This window comes from Urocitellus parryii, chromosome 7 (assembly GCF_045843805.1).
Source record: "Urocitellus parryii isolate mUroPar1 chromosome 7, mUroPar1.hap1, whole genome shotgun sequence".
NCBI classification, from domain to species: domain Eukaryota; kingdom Metazoa; phylum Chordata; class Mammalia; order Rodentia; family Sciuridae; genus Urocitellus; species Urocitellus parryii.
This window is the reverse complement of record NC_135537.1, coordinates 45,860,321-45,874,600: the sequence shown is the minus strand read 5'-3', so window position 1 is coordinate 45,874,600 and position 14,280 is coordinate 45,860,321. Positions and strand designations below refer to the sequence as shown.

Sequence of the window (14,280 nt, the reverse complement as noted above, 5' to 3'; positions counted from 1 at the left end):
CCACAGGGTAGGTGGTTCCCCGTACAATGGAGAAAAACACTGGGTGAAGAAACTCAGGGGAAAAGACAGATAAGAATATTTGTCACTGCACACAGGAAGACTGGCTTGTCTGTGAGTGCAGGTAGACAGAAGAGAATACAGGCCAAAGCAGAGAAGAAGGATGAAAACTCTAGATCAAAGATGAGAGTTTTCTTCTAAGAGGTACTTTAACCCATAGGAATCTGCTGCCCACTCCAAACCAATCCCTGATCAACCCAATATTCTACAGTTGGCATTTTATTTCTACAAAATAGTGTCACAAAGAAGACTGCAACCTATTCCTTTTCATCTAAGTTTCGACAACAGCAGCATCTGTGCAATTGTCAGCAGTTATCATTAGGCTGGTTATTATATAATAAAAACTAATTACACATTCATTATGCTATTTTAACATCTCTATTGAAGTATGATTATTATAAAATAAGAAACACATATTTAAAATGTACTTATTTGATAAGTTTTGACATTCATGTGAAACCATCATCATGATCAGGAAAACCAACATACAGATCACCATCAAAAGTCTCTTTTAGTTTCTTTGTATTTCATTGCTAACGCTTTCCCACCCTCATCCATGAGTCCCCAGGCAACCACTAATCTGCTTTATATTGCTATAGATCAGTGTCTGTTTTCTACAAATTTATTTAAACGGTATTATATGTTCTTTTTTTGCCTGGGGTTGTTCAATCAGCACAATGATACTGGGATTCAATTTTGTTTTACTCTGTATCAATAATTCATTCCTTTTTATCACTAAATATTATTCCATTGCATGTGCACATGTTGGTGGATATTTGGGCTGTGCACATGTTGGTGGATATTTGGGCTGCTTCCCGTTTTTGGACAGCCTTTAACATTTCATGCAGTGCCAGTGTACCAAAGATAAATCTTTCAACCTTTGCATGTCTGAAGAGTTCTTTTTCTTGCCTTCACATTCAGGAGATATTTTATGTACATTGAAAAATGTAAAATACAAACTTGAACTGAGTCTAGGACCACCAGGAGTTGACAGTGGATCTCCACCCCACCTCCCTCTTCTAGTATTTTCAAGATGTTACTCTTCACATTCTTTTTACCTAGACATCTTTATTTCTTTCTTTGTTCCTCTACATGTAAGGTGTGTCTTTTTCACTGTCTGCTTCTAGGAGTTCTCTCTTTATTACTCATTTGATCGATTCCTTTAGATTATGCCTTGGGGTAGTTTCCTTCATGTTTTTTTGTTCTTGGGATTCATTGAGCTTCTTCCATTTGTTTGTATAATTTCCACCAAATTAGGAAAGGCATCATTCTTTGTCTCTTCCCTCTTAAGGGAGTTGGATTACATATATATCAGGCCATTTGTAGTTGCCTCACACACCCACTAATGTTCTGTTCACTTAAAACTTTCTTTTTTTCCTCTGAGTTTCACTATAGATTGTTTCTATTACTATGACCTAAAGCTAACTATTTTTCTTTCCTTTAGTAAAATCTAATCCGATGCTAATTTCAAGTTTATTTTTCTTCTCACATATTATAGTTTTGATGTCTAGAAGTTCAATCTGGATTTTATTAAAAAATATCTTCCATGTGTCAACTTTTGGACACAAGTTAAGGAGTAGAGTTATAATAACTGCTTTAATATTCTCATTTGCTAAATCTAACAACTGTGTCATTTTGGGATGAGGTTAAATATATTGAATTTTCTCCTCATTATGAGTAGTGTTTTTCAGCTCTTTTTCATGCTTAGTAATTTTTTTTTATTGGGTGCCAGACATTTATGAATTTTACCTTGTTGGGTACTGGATATTTCTGTATTCTAATAAATATTATTGAGTTTTGTTGTGGAAAGCAGTTAACTCACTTAGAAACAATTTGATCCTTTCAGATGTTCCTTTTTAAGATTTGTTAAGCAGAACCATAACACAGTTCAGTCCAGGGTTGATTATTTCCTACCACTAAGGCAAAATGCTTTTGAGTACTCACTCTATCCAGTGCCCTGTGAAAAATGAGGTTTTCCAGTGTGGCTGAGGCTAGAGAATGAGGCAGTTCTGCCAGCCCTTCCTGAGCAAGAATTATTCTTTTTAATCTTTTGGGTAGATTCTTCCCAGCCCCCAAAGTTACTTTAAAGCAAGGTGCAGAACAGATGAGTTCTCAACAGCAATCTCAAGGGGAACATCCTGGAGACCTCTTTTGTTTTCTCTTTGCAGATTTCTCCTCTCTGGTATTCTGACCTGTGAACTCTAGGAATGTTGATCTCCCTGAATGCTCAGCTCTACTCCTTAACTTGACCCAGCTCAACCTAGGTTCTACCATCTGAAGACTGTGGTTGGACTTCCTCAGGGTTGAACAATCAAAGATAAAGCTGGGCTCAGTTGTCTCCCAGTTTTCAGCCCCTGATGGCCAGTGATTCATAAATCATTGTTTCATAGACTTTGCCCAATTTTTTTTGATGATTTTGAGGTATATGCTTTTTCGAGTGTCAAAGTGGGAGGAATAAATTAGGAGCCTTTTACTTTATCTTTGACCAATATCCCTTAAATTTATAATCTTACAACAACCCTTGAGTTGGTTATTATCATCTATATTTTACTTGTGAGTACATTGAGGCACACAAAGATTCAGCTTGCTCAAATTTACACACCCTGTAAGTGACACAGCTGTAATCTTTAAGCACTTGTTCTAAAGTTCTCACATATAGCCATTATGACATCCTGCCCCTAGAGGAAGTGAGAAAGTAGCCAAAGGAATAGTCAACACTGAGAAAGTTTGTAAAATTGACCAGAGTTTTAACTTTGTTGGTTTAGAAACAGTCCTCCTGTGAAAGATGAATGAATAAATTATGAGTATTAAAAGTTACATAGAGTAACATATATAAGGCTTAAAGATTTTTTTAATAACTTTGGTCAACCACAAAGTTGGGAGTTTTCATTCCCTCCACAACAAAAGCAATATCTAGAAATCAGACCCACTGTCAAAAAGTCAGAGGTACTCAATAACTTTTTAAATGACCTGATCTATCATCTATCTGAGAAAGGTCCCTTTATGTTCAACTAAATAAATGTTTTTAAAATAATAAAATAAGTCTCTTCCTTTTAGCTTCTACCAACTCATGCAAAATATAAAAACAGCAAATGGCAGAACTCATAAAACATGCCATTCCATAGTAACACACTCATATCCTCCCCATTAAGATAGTCTGATGGAAGTTTTCTAATTACATTTTTCTGTAATGTTCAATTCTTTTAATCTTAGAACGTAATCAAATTTTCCTGGATCTTTTGAATAAGACACACTTAATGGTAAGATTCATTACAACAAATAATGAAGAAATAAGATATTATAACTGATATAATACTGTGTATAAATTCAGACTATGCCATATATGGGTTACAAATTTTGTAATGATTAAATATCACAAATGGCATTGAACAGTGAAATGATTATAATCATCACATAATCAATTTTGAATCAATAAAATCATCAACTGCCTATTCAGGTTTACTCCAGATACGACTCTTTGCTCAGGACTGATACAGCTTTTTCATGGTGCACATTATTTCTTTTTAGTTTGGAATACAAAATATGTTAACAAATGGAAGTGGATCCTGCTATCCTTACTGAAAAGCTGGAAGTTAATTCTCACTCCTATTGACTTGGTGAGGAGTCTGGGCTTTAGATCCAGCTCACCTGCTTTGATTCCACACTACTCCACTTCAATGCTTCATACCAAAGTGGCCTAGGCAAGTTCCTTACCCTCCATGGGCCTCAGATTACTGAGTTGTGAAAGAGAAATAATAGTGCTAATTCATAAGATTATACTGAAAATTAAATGTATTAACATATATAAGACATTAAGAACACGATTAGGCATGTAGTGTTCAACCATTGTTAATTGCATTATTACTATTAAAATAAGGCATAGAAATGAATTCCAAGGTATTTCCATTTTACTGGTTGTCATGAGGTACCCCCAAAAGCTCATGTGTGAAACAATGCAGGAATGTTCAGAGGTGAAATGATTAGATTATGAGATCTTAAAACCTAATCAACGAATTAATCCAATGATGTGGATTAACTGGTCAATTTGGCAGGCAGGGTGTAGCTGGAAGAAGTAAGTCCTTGGGAGCATGTCTTTGGGGTTTATATTTTGTCCCTGCTTGGCAAATCTCTTTCTCTGCTTGCTTGCTATGTCCTGAGCTACTTCCCTCCGCCACACCCTTACACTGTGATGTTCTGCCTCACCTTGGGCCCAGAACTATAGAACTGAAGACAAAACCTCTGAAACTATCAGCTAAAATAAACTTTTCTTCCTCTAAGTTGTTCTTGTCAGGCTAGGTCTATTGTTCATAGTTACAAAAAAGTTGACTAACACACTGGTCACACAGATGTTTTTCTAATTAGATTGAAGGCCAGAATGTAGTTGTTTCTAGACTGCTGGTTATCAGAGGGACTGCAAGAACTGAAGCACCCACCTATCTTGCCATTTTGGCTTCAGTGCTGCCATTATATAAATGCTTCAAACAAGCAATGGAGTTCATGTATCTATTATATAAATGCTCCAAGCAAGGCAAAGGCTTCTTAAAAATCTTCTTGGATCTAACAACCTTACTCCATCCATCACACAGGAACAAAGCATAAGCTATATGAGCAGAGCTGCTACAGTATGAGAAACACCCAAACCTCTAGAAAAGATTTTAGCCGTAACTAGCAGTACTTTTGACTTTAACTTGTTTCTCAATTGCATACAAACCACTCGTTGTGTAAGTTACTTGAATTTATTCTACTTTATTCATAATGAAAGAGGAAGGTGTGTATATGTGATTTCTCATAAAATTTTCCCAACCTCTAAGCCTGGGATCTCACAAGGTACCTAAAATATGAAATCCCTCAAGACCCCAACTAGAAGAAAAAGTAGGATCATGAGAAGACACCGCCTTGCTATTGTTTTAAAAAGAAATGAATGCACAGACATTAGAAATCTAAAATAAAAGCAAATATTTAATCATTATAAGCCAGTATAAACCAATAGCACAAGGTAGGAATTCAACTGTGAAAAGTTCATATGGAAGAATGTTGCCACTGGCATCTGTCAGACTGTATCAGCTGCATGCAGAGGCATGTGCCTGCATTTCATTGATGTCACATCATGTGCATGCAATTTGGGGCATGAAATGGAAATCTGTCACACTTGATGGAAGTGTCCAGCTTCTCCTTACAACAGGGCAGTGTATTCTGCCTTCACTTAAGGTGGCTAAAACAATACTTACTGTAGTTATTTGTGTTTGATTGGTCATTTGAATAAATCACTCTAACAACCATTTCTCTTGGGAACATCTGTTTGTGGGGACATAATTTATTTCATTTATCCATATTTCACTTATCTGACTAGATTTAAAAAGCTCAAAAAATGTGAACGGTGCTTGTGAGTAGGTTATAGTCTCTTAATTAAATGCTGGCATGCCCTAATACATTAGCAAATATTGTTTTATATCCTTCTCCTTCCACCATATAATAATTATATATAGTAATATATATTATATAATAATGTATTCAACTGGAAACATTTCTGAGTTTCTTGTTTAAATTAATCATACAATTTCATATTTAAATTAATTTCAAATATATTTTTAAAAGGAGAATAGGTAAAAATGTATTTTAAAATCTGCTTTCACTGCAAAGTATTCATTAATAAGATCCTAAGTAGACGTTAAAAAATACTTTAATTTTCATAAGTTGTTAAAGTTGAATTTTTGAGCAGTGTGTAGTGGTATACACCTTGTGATTCCAGTGACTTGAGAGGCTGAGGCAGGAGGATTGCAAGTTTGAGGTCAGTTTCAGCAACTTAGTGAGATGTTCAGCAACTTAGCAAAATCCTGTCTCAAAATAAAAATAAATAAATAAATAAAAGTACTGTATTGTAGTTCTATAGCAAAGCAGCCCTGGTTTCAATCCCCAGTGTCAAAATAAAATAATATAAAAATAAATAAAAATAAAATAAAATTAGATTTTTGCTACACATAATCTAAAAAGTATTTTCACATTAAATTTATCTCACCTCAAATTTGTGAGACCAACATCATTTCATTAGTTGTTTTAATTTAAATAGGAAAACCTAAAGCAAGTGACAAACTCATGTAAATGTATAGTTTCTCAGCTATTCCACACATAAAAACAAGAGAAATGTATTTCAATTCTGTGTCATAATACTCTGTATCATATTGCCATGCTCAGAACTTTTTACCCCAAAGAAGTGATAAATTTCCTTTTTAGTTCATCAAACATGTAATTACTGGCATTACGTGGCTCTCAGTAAACCCAGATCACATCTTAAATCATGAACTATATGTTCAATGATTTCTTCAAAGGTCTCTATGATTGACTATGAGTCATTTTAAGACATCTGATTGCACCTGGCATCCTTGATTTTAAACCTAGTTCTTTCAAGCCATTTGAATCTTTAATAAACAGCTCAATAGCTCCCTCTAGCATCTTTTTATATACTGCACCCAGAGGTCACATTTAATCAAAGGTTAAGGGCTACAGAAGACTACTTTTGACTCTCTTGGCTAAACTCCTGCTATGTGGCTCATCCAGATATTTCACTAATCCAAACCAAAGAAGGCACAATGCCAAATGATTGTGGTGAAATATTAAGACAAAGAATATTTATTCTGAGTGCTAAATGACAGGAAGCAATAATCAAATATGGTTTTAAGAATAACCTCAAAATCTATAAAATAACATTACCAAGAAAAAGTAAATGAAGACAAAAGAAAATCTATTTGCAACACATATGATTTATCCTCTTAGCATGGAATTTTTCATTGTTCATATGAGCTGCATATTTTATAAAACAAATGCAATCTAATTTTTTCACATTCAAAATAAAATGTGTGGTTAGGAACAAAAATAACTGTCGGAGAGCATGTGCCAAAATTATTTTCCACAATAGGCAATCGGAGCATACAGTATGAGTGCTTCATTTCACTATAAAATATGCATATATTTGGATAGATAGAAAGATAGATTTGAATTATGAGACACTCTCACACAAAAAATTCAGCTAAAACTCAGATTTTGAACTTATTCCAACTTGCCTTTTTATGACTAAAGTACCACTTGTATATGATTTTTTTTTTCAAAATAACATTAAGCCATGTTTTAACATTAAATTTTAAAAGTTTGCTACCTTGGCCAAAAATTGATTTTAAACTTACATATCATTTTCTGCCAGTGTTTTTACTTCTCAGCAGAAAGCTAGGATTATTTCCAAAATGAAACACCCTTTTTCACTACAGATGATAACACATGTTAGATATGTTATATATCCTATGTTTCTTCATGACATTCATTTCTGGGGTGTGTGTGTGGCGGGGTGGGGGTGACTATCTACCTTTGTGATCTAAGTTGTCCCCAAATTTAGAGGGTAAATATTCATATACATCTCCAGCCACATAAACTAAAGTTTAGAGGGTAAGCGCTATAAAATTTCAAATTTGCAAATGAACTTAGTGTCAGTTTAGTTCAATATTCACTTTGTCAGATGAAGGGATTAAAGAAATTACTTGTCCAAGTTAAAGCTATATTAATGCAAAACCTAGAGTTGAAACTCATGTTCTTTGACTTATATGCATTACAGGATCTTCCTAGCTATCTTGTCATTCCCAATCTTACATGGGTGTAATTTTTTAAAATTCCTTTGTCATTGTAGGAAACAGTTTCCAATTTCATCCCTCCTCTACAAATTAAAAACAAGAACAAGGATATAACAGACTTGGCCTAAATCATGTATTGAATCCTATCCCTGCTATAGAGAGAAAGTACTTGGGACATAAGCCAGTTAAAATAAACAGGACCATTGAATCATAAAGACCTATTTATTTTCTATGGTATTAGAAAAAACGAACAGATTTCAACAAACCCAGACTTGTAATAGAAGGTGTTAGCTAAACTTGACATTCTCTGATAGTAACAGATGACAAGACAAAATGTGAAAAATCACATTCCTGAACTAAACTGTCTAAGAAAAACCATGGGAAGAAAATGTACTGATGTTAGATAAGCATGGCTGAGTTTCAGTACATTACAAATTTTTTTTTTAAAAATGAAAAACATACTAAAGTAAAAATCTCCCTAGACCAGTGGGTATGTCCTAACCTGATAGACTTTTTATGTAATTAGATGTTATGTCAACTACATCTGCATCAACATTTATTTTCTATTAAAAATAATGACACTGAAAAAGGATTGAGTATTTAAAGAGGTGAAGACAAGTTCTAAGTTCTGTATACACAAATACATATGTACATATGGTAAACATATATCAATTTAATTATCAAAACAACCTGATAAAGTACTCTCAATAACCCCATCTTACAGATATGTAAACTGAGAGTTATAGAATTACTTAATCTGCAAGTAAAAGGGATGGGATTAGAACCCATGCAGTCTCGTTTCTAGAATGTACTCTCTATCACTACACGTCTCACAGTCAAAAAGAAACTGATGTATATAATTTCATTCACAGATACTTAAATTGAAATGGAAAAGTTAAATGAAAAATAATTTTCTCCATTTGAAATACACATGCTGAAGGGTCAGAAAGTTTCCAAAGGAGCATGAAGAAATAAATCTTTCTCTTCTAACAGTGAATAAATTTTGACTCATTGATTCAAACATCCCATGGATTTTGTTGTTGTTGTTATTGTTCTGAAAAAATTCCAAATCATCATCTATCAAACGTCCTAAAACAGGTATATTTTGAATAGTTGGGGTAGGTCAGTAAAACGAATATTCAGTAATTGAATAATCCAGCTTTAGAGAAAATAGTTAATGTCTCTAAGCAAGTACATTAAATGCTTCTTGTGTTAATAACTAAATATCATAAATAAGAAAACATAGTAACTTTAGATCTACCACTTTTAACTTGGCTCCAGAGATAGGAAAGCTGCATTGAACCCAACTTGATCCTTACTTGCTGGGGAAAAGAAACAAAAAGAAGAGCCAGCTATATAGAGAGAGGAACATACTTGACCTGTGTTTTCTGTGGATTTTTCCGGGGCAGGTGGTGGGGGTCGATCACTGGAGAAATGTACCTTACCGGCATATGTGTACCTGCAAGGGTTTCCTGAATAACTCTAGATCTGGTAAGACCTGTCCAGGCAACTCTGAATAGACAAAGGCATGGCCAAGGAGGGGATGCAGGAGAAGCTGGAAAACCTCAGGACCATCAAGACATCTGATGCACATGCTATAATTTTTGGCCCTTAAACACATTTTAAACTTTCAGCATAGTTGGGATGTTTTGTTAAGCCTGCAGTCTTTCTGCAGATAAGAACCTTTATGAATTAGTCACACAGCTCCTGTTGCTGATCAGTAAATAAGGGTTACAGTGGAGAATTGAGGGTATCAGTCAGGAAAGTCCCTGAGACAGAAAGAGGTATGGTGTTACCATATTTCCATGAGCAAATAAAATAAAGCTTTTTTTTTTCTTTTTTCTTTTTGCAGTCTGGTGATTGAACCCCAGGGCTTTGCACATGCTAGGCAAGAGCACTATCACAGAGGTACATCCCCATTCTTAAATAATAATATTTTTAAGCAAGTAGAGAACAAGTGATAAGATAAAATAGTGTCTCAATATAACACATTTTAAAATCTGTAAAATATATTTTTATCTCTGAAATATCACATGATCAATTATTGCCAAGTTTATATGCAATACAAAGCTATACCCCAAACAAGCAAGCTCTGATCTTCTGGTTGATTCAGAGAAACCTGAAGAAAGCCAAAAAATCCTAATCAGTTATTAAAACATATTTTAAGAAAAAAATATGAGATGGTTACACTCACAATTCATATTATATTTCATAAAAGATCCATTTGGAATCCACAATCTGTCTTCTTCCTTTAATTAGGAACAACACAATCAACTTCTACTTCATCAAGATTCTTTTGTCGCAGAGCATTACCAACTTCATACTTTGATACATGCTTCATCCAGGTTTTCACCTGTTTTCATTTCAATCACTGATTAGACATTAAATAATTTTCCTCACTGTAAATGTGTGCTATTGTTTAAAAAATCAATAATGTTCAAAGTTGTTCTCAGAGTGAACGTTAGACAAACTAACAAAGTTGATGGCAGTTGTTACTATTATTATGACATATTCATGACAAAAACATTTGCAGTATCCAAAAAAAGTCCCAGAATCATGAAAATCCCCAGTGCAAAGTAACTATTCTAGAGATAAAATGATTTGTAGTTCTTTGTTAATAATTTAGCTGCTTCTGACCAATGAATACCTCTAATCAGACTGCTGTCCAATGACAGCAGTTTTTGACTTTTAGTTAATATTAGCAATATAACTCCCTTGCATCATGCTAATAATAACACATTGGAAGAACCACTCCCAAAAAAAAGGAGTGCAGTGATATATAAAAACATTTATCTACATAAATATATACTGAAAACTTAATTCCTAAAGAGGTTTCCACTTAAAATACAGGGAGAGAAATGAATGAATATGTTCTAAAGTACTACTTTAACCCTTTCTGCTGTTAGAAGTGTTCCTTTTTAAAAAAAAAAAAAAAAAAACACAAAGAATCCAAATATCCTGTTTCTCTATAACAGGCTTTCATAAGCATATCAACATTTTTCTCCCACTCTGATAACTGAAAAATTTTTAAAAATTTTTTAAAAATCAGACAGGAAAGTGTTAACATGAATACCTCTATATAATGCCCCCAAGGGGAAAATACAGGGTTAAACCCTAAATCAGAGATGAGAAGTATGGGGGTACCACAAATTGTTAAGTTGAGGGATGAATAAAGCACTATAATCTTAGCAGTCAGCATAAAAATCCTCTCTCTGAAGCTTTGTTCCAACTATAATAACTTGGTGTACTTACCAAAAAAAAATTATGATCATATGGACTTCATGCATGATTGATACCGTTACTGTTTGTTTTAAGACTGTCCTTGAGAATCAATCAAATAAAGCATTCCCACTGTGTATGTTTTGCATCCAAGAATGAGGAACACATATAAGAGCCTCTTATGGAGAGGAAGTAATGGAATATTCTCTCCATTTGTGTTTTCCACCAAAAAGAAACATCTAATAAAAGTGAATCAGGCAGAAACTCATATCAGAAAATCTCCTGTCATCCTATGTTCTTTATAATATTTGTATTCTTCTAGTAGCTATTTTAATAATGGAAAAAAAGTTATCAACATACACACAAAAGCTTATCAATCCAACCAAGGAAGTGCCCAAAAGCTTAAAAAACTACTTGGGAATAATACAAACTATGAAACATAATCACCCATAAATCATTAGAATACTCCCTTTGTGTCAAGTAAGCTTTTTAAGGTCCCAGAGGGCACATGAATCTTATCGGTCATTCCTTAAATCTTTGCATTTGTAATAAACATGGGTGAAATAACAAAAATACTTTAAAATGGGAAAATAACTCTTCTCCATGAACTATTTTTTTTTCACATGCATCTTGAAAAGGAAGTTATAGCTGGAATTAAAAATTGTCATTTTTAGTAACATAACTTTTTTGTATAATAATATCTGATTGAGGATTCCAATACAAAGAAACTCAATCTATGTTTAGCCTCACTAAGGAAACCTAATAATAATTAAGACAATGATGTTATTCCAATCTCAAAAGCAAATCAAAGACTTTGCCAGGGCAGGTAGACATCCATCTCTCCTTTCCTTCCTATAGTGAGCAAGACACAACCTAGCACTTAAGTTGTAACCACCTCTCCCACGCCCCACCTCACCACCATCTCCAGCATCACCAATCTGACAATAGGCCCTTCTGTTTATAAATCATAAATAACAAATCGCCATTCTCATTCCTCCATTCTATGAACTAATTATTTCACTTCAACATTAAACTCTTGGTTTAAATGTTAGGTACAAAAATCCGTTTGTATCACACAACTCCAAAAGTTCAAATCTGTCATCAAGAAAAGTTTGGACTTTCAGCCCTTTTCCATTTCTCTTTCTCTCTCTCTCTTTTTTAATGAAAAAACAAACAAAAAACACAGTTTCTCAAAGGGTTAAAAATCTTAGTTTTCAAATTTGTATTTTTGTAGAATATACTGATGCTTAACATCTGCAAATTTAACTAATTTATAATGGCTATTACTCTTTAAAATACTTTGTTTCTGTACTAAGAACAGTTTATATAAACATAGTTATATTCAGAATGTGCCTCCACACCTGGCATTTATTATGCACACTTTGTGTATAAATCGGTTACATGAAGCATGTTCAAATACTGTGCAACAGGTCCTGCTATTGTGTAAACACATGCTTCCAACAAAATGACAGGAAGCTTTATTATATCAACAATATAAAGGAAAATCACATTATTCCTTGTAGATTTAACCATAATTCTTTGGAAAGTCAGAAGGTATCAGATCTAATCAAAAGGAGGAAATTTTACTAAAACCCCCTTGCTGGCTTTGCATCCTACCAAACATTATTAATTTGTGTCACAGCCCAGGTGTGTTCACGTTCCCAATGATTTATTGCACGTTGCTGGCTGGCTTTAGTGCTGAGTTGATGACAGGAAGAGTACTTTGGCAGAGGTCTGACAAGTCCTTATCCTTAAGTTCCCTTTTGCTTTGTGCCTTCTGTTCCCAAAGCTATCACAGGAAAACAGATGACAGTCTAAGACCTCTCCGTTTTTGCCATGAGAGTGTGAAATCAAATTTAAAACACACCTCAGAACTATTACATGGGGCCACGTTTATTTTCAATCGGCGGGGGAGGGGGAGAGAAGACACTTCAAAAGAGATGGATTTCACGTCCTCTGTGCAGCCAGATCTAGTTACAGTGTATTAAGTTTTGTCTAAATGAGAAAAAGACTCTGTCTACTCAAGTGTTTTATCACAAAGTAATGTTATTAAACATATCAAGTATTCCCACGTTCTCCTTTAGATTCTTTTATTTTTAACCTCCTTTGTTAGGCACCAACCACGGGGAGGAAGGTTTCAGGAACAATACCAAGGCAGCACAGGATGCCAAGCAATCAATTTTGTTTCCTGAGCTGTTTATCCATCATAAACTCAAGCTTCCTTGTTAAGCCACACGTTTGCTATAAGTAGGGCTTCACCTCTTCCCCGGGTAAGAAGCATGGACCGGTTATGATTGTGTCTTTGAGCGCGCAGCATCGTGCTTTGTGCTGCTGGGGATAACGGATTCTCGGTCTCACATGCATCCATCACCTAAGGCACAGGGAAACTCAACAAGGGTTTCAGCGGCTACAAGGGAAACAATGTTGAGACCTGGCTGCTCTGAGCTACAAGGATCCGAAGAGTGAAGGAAATGTTTCAGGGATCAGTCCAGGCAGGGGAAGAGGAAGAAGCCCTTGTACTCTTACCTCCACATTGAAATACTGCTCCGTTCCGCAGACTGTAGCACATAAAATCCAAATCAAGGTTTGCAAGAAAAACACCCCCGAAAGATGCACGAAATCCGACCGTCTTCCAGTGCTGAATGTGAGTAAGATCATAGTGAACTGTGCTTCAATGGATGGACGAGCTCCCCTTCTTTTTCTCCCTCTTTCCCTCTCCCTCCCTCCCTCGTTTCCTTTCAAAAAAAAGTCCTCCGGGTGGGTTAGGAGCCTGCAGGTTCACCCACAGCCGGGCAAGGGGAGGAGAAAGGGGGCCCAGGCGCTCGGCAGCCGGGAGAAGGAGCGGCAGAGGCAGAGTCAGCAGCAGCTCGCGTTCACCATCCTCGGGGGGTCCGTCACCCGGAACGTGGCGCCCAAGTTCACCGGCGGTTCCGACTCAAAGCTCCCAGTCGCAGCCGCAGCAGCAGCAGCCGCCGCCGCCGCCGCCGCCGCCTCCAGTCCGTGCGTCCTCCACCTCCTCCTCCTTCTCCTCCTCCTCCTCCTCCACCGCCTACTCCGCCGCCGCCGCCGCCGCCGCCCCCAGCTTCTGCGGGAAGGGCCTCCGCCGCTCCTCGCTCTCTAGCCTCTGCTTCTCCTTCCCTCCTCTCCTCGCTCCCCTCCAGAATGTTCATCCGTAATCTACATAACTCCTCCTTCCCGGGGTCTGCCCGGCTCTCGGGGCCCCGGGCGCGCGGGCGCGCGCGCGCGCGTGCACACACACACACACACACACACACACACACACACACACACACACACACACAGTCCAACACACACACAAACACAAGGCATACACAGCCCGAACCACACGTATGCGCGCTTCTTAAAGGAGACGGCTCCTAAAGGCTTC

At 36.1% G+C, this 14,280-nt stretch overlaps 1 protein-coding gene across 1 annotated transcript in view; it reads right to left on the bottom strand.

The window, feature by feature from the left end:
* Positions 1-13,571, bottom strand: part of Mmp16 (matrix metallopeptidase 16) — a 241,952-nt gene extending 228,381 nt beyond the window's left edge. Inside the window, exon 1 of the mRNA XM_026383922.2 lies at positions 13,419-13,571. Coding sequence (XP_026239707.1) covers positions 13,419-13,550 — 132 coding nt within the window. The 5' untranslated portion in view covers positions 13,551-13,571. The remainder of the gene's footprint in view (positions 1-13,418) is intronic.
* Positions 13,572-14,280: the final 709 nt, after the last annotated feature.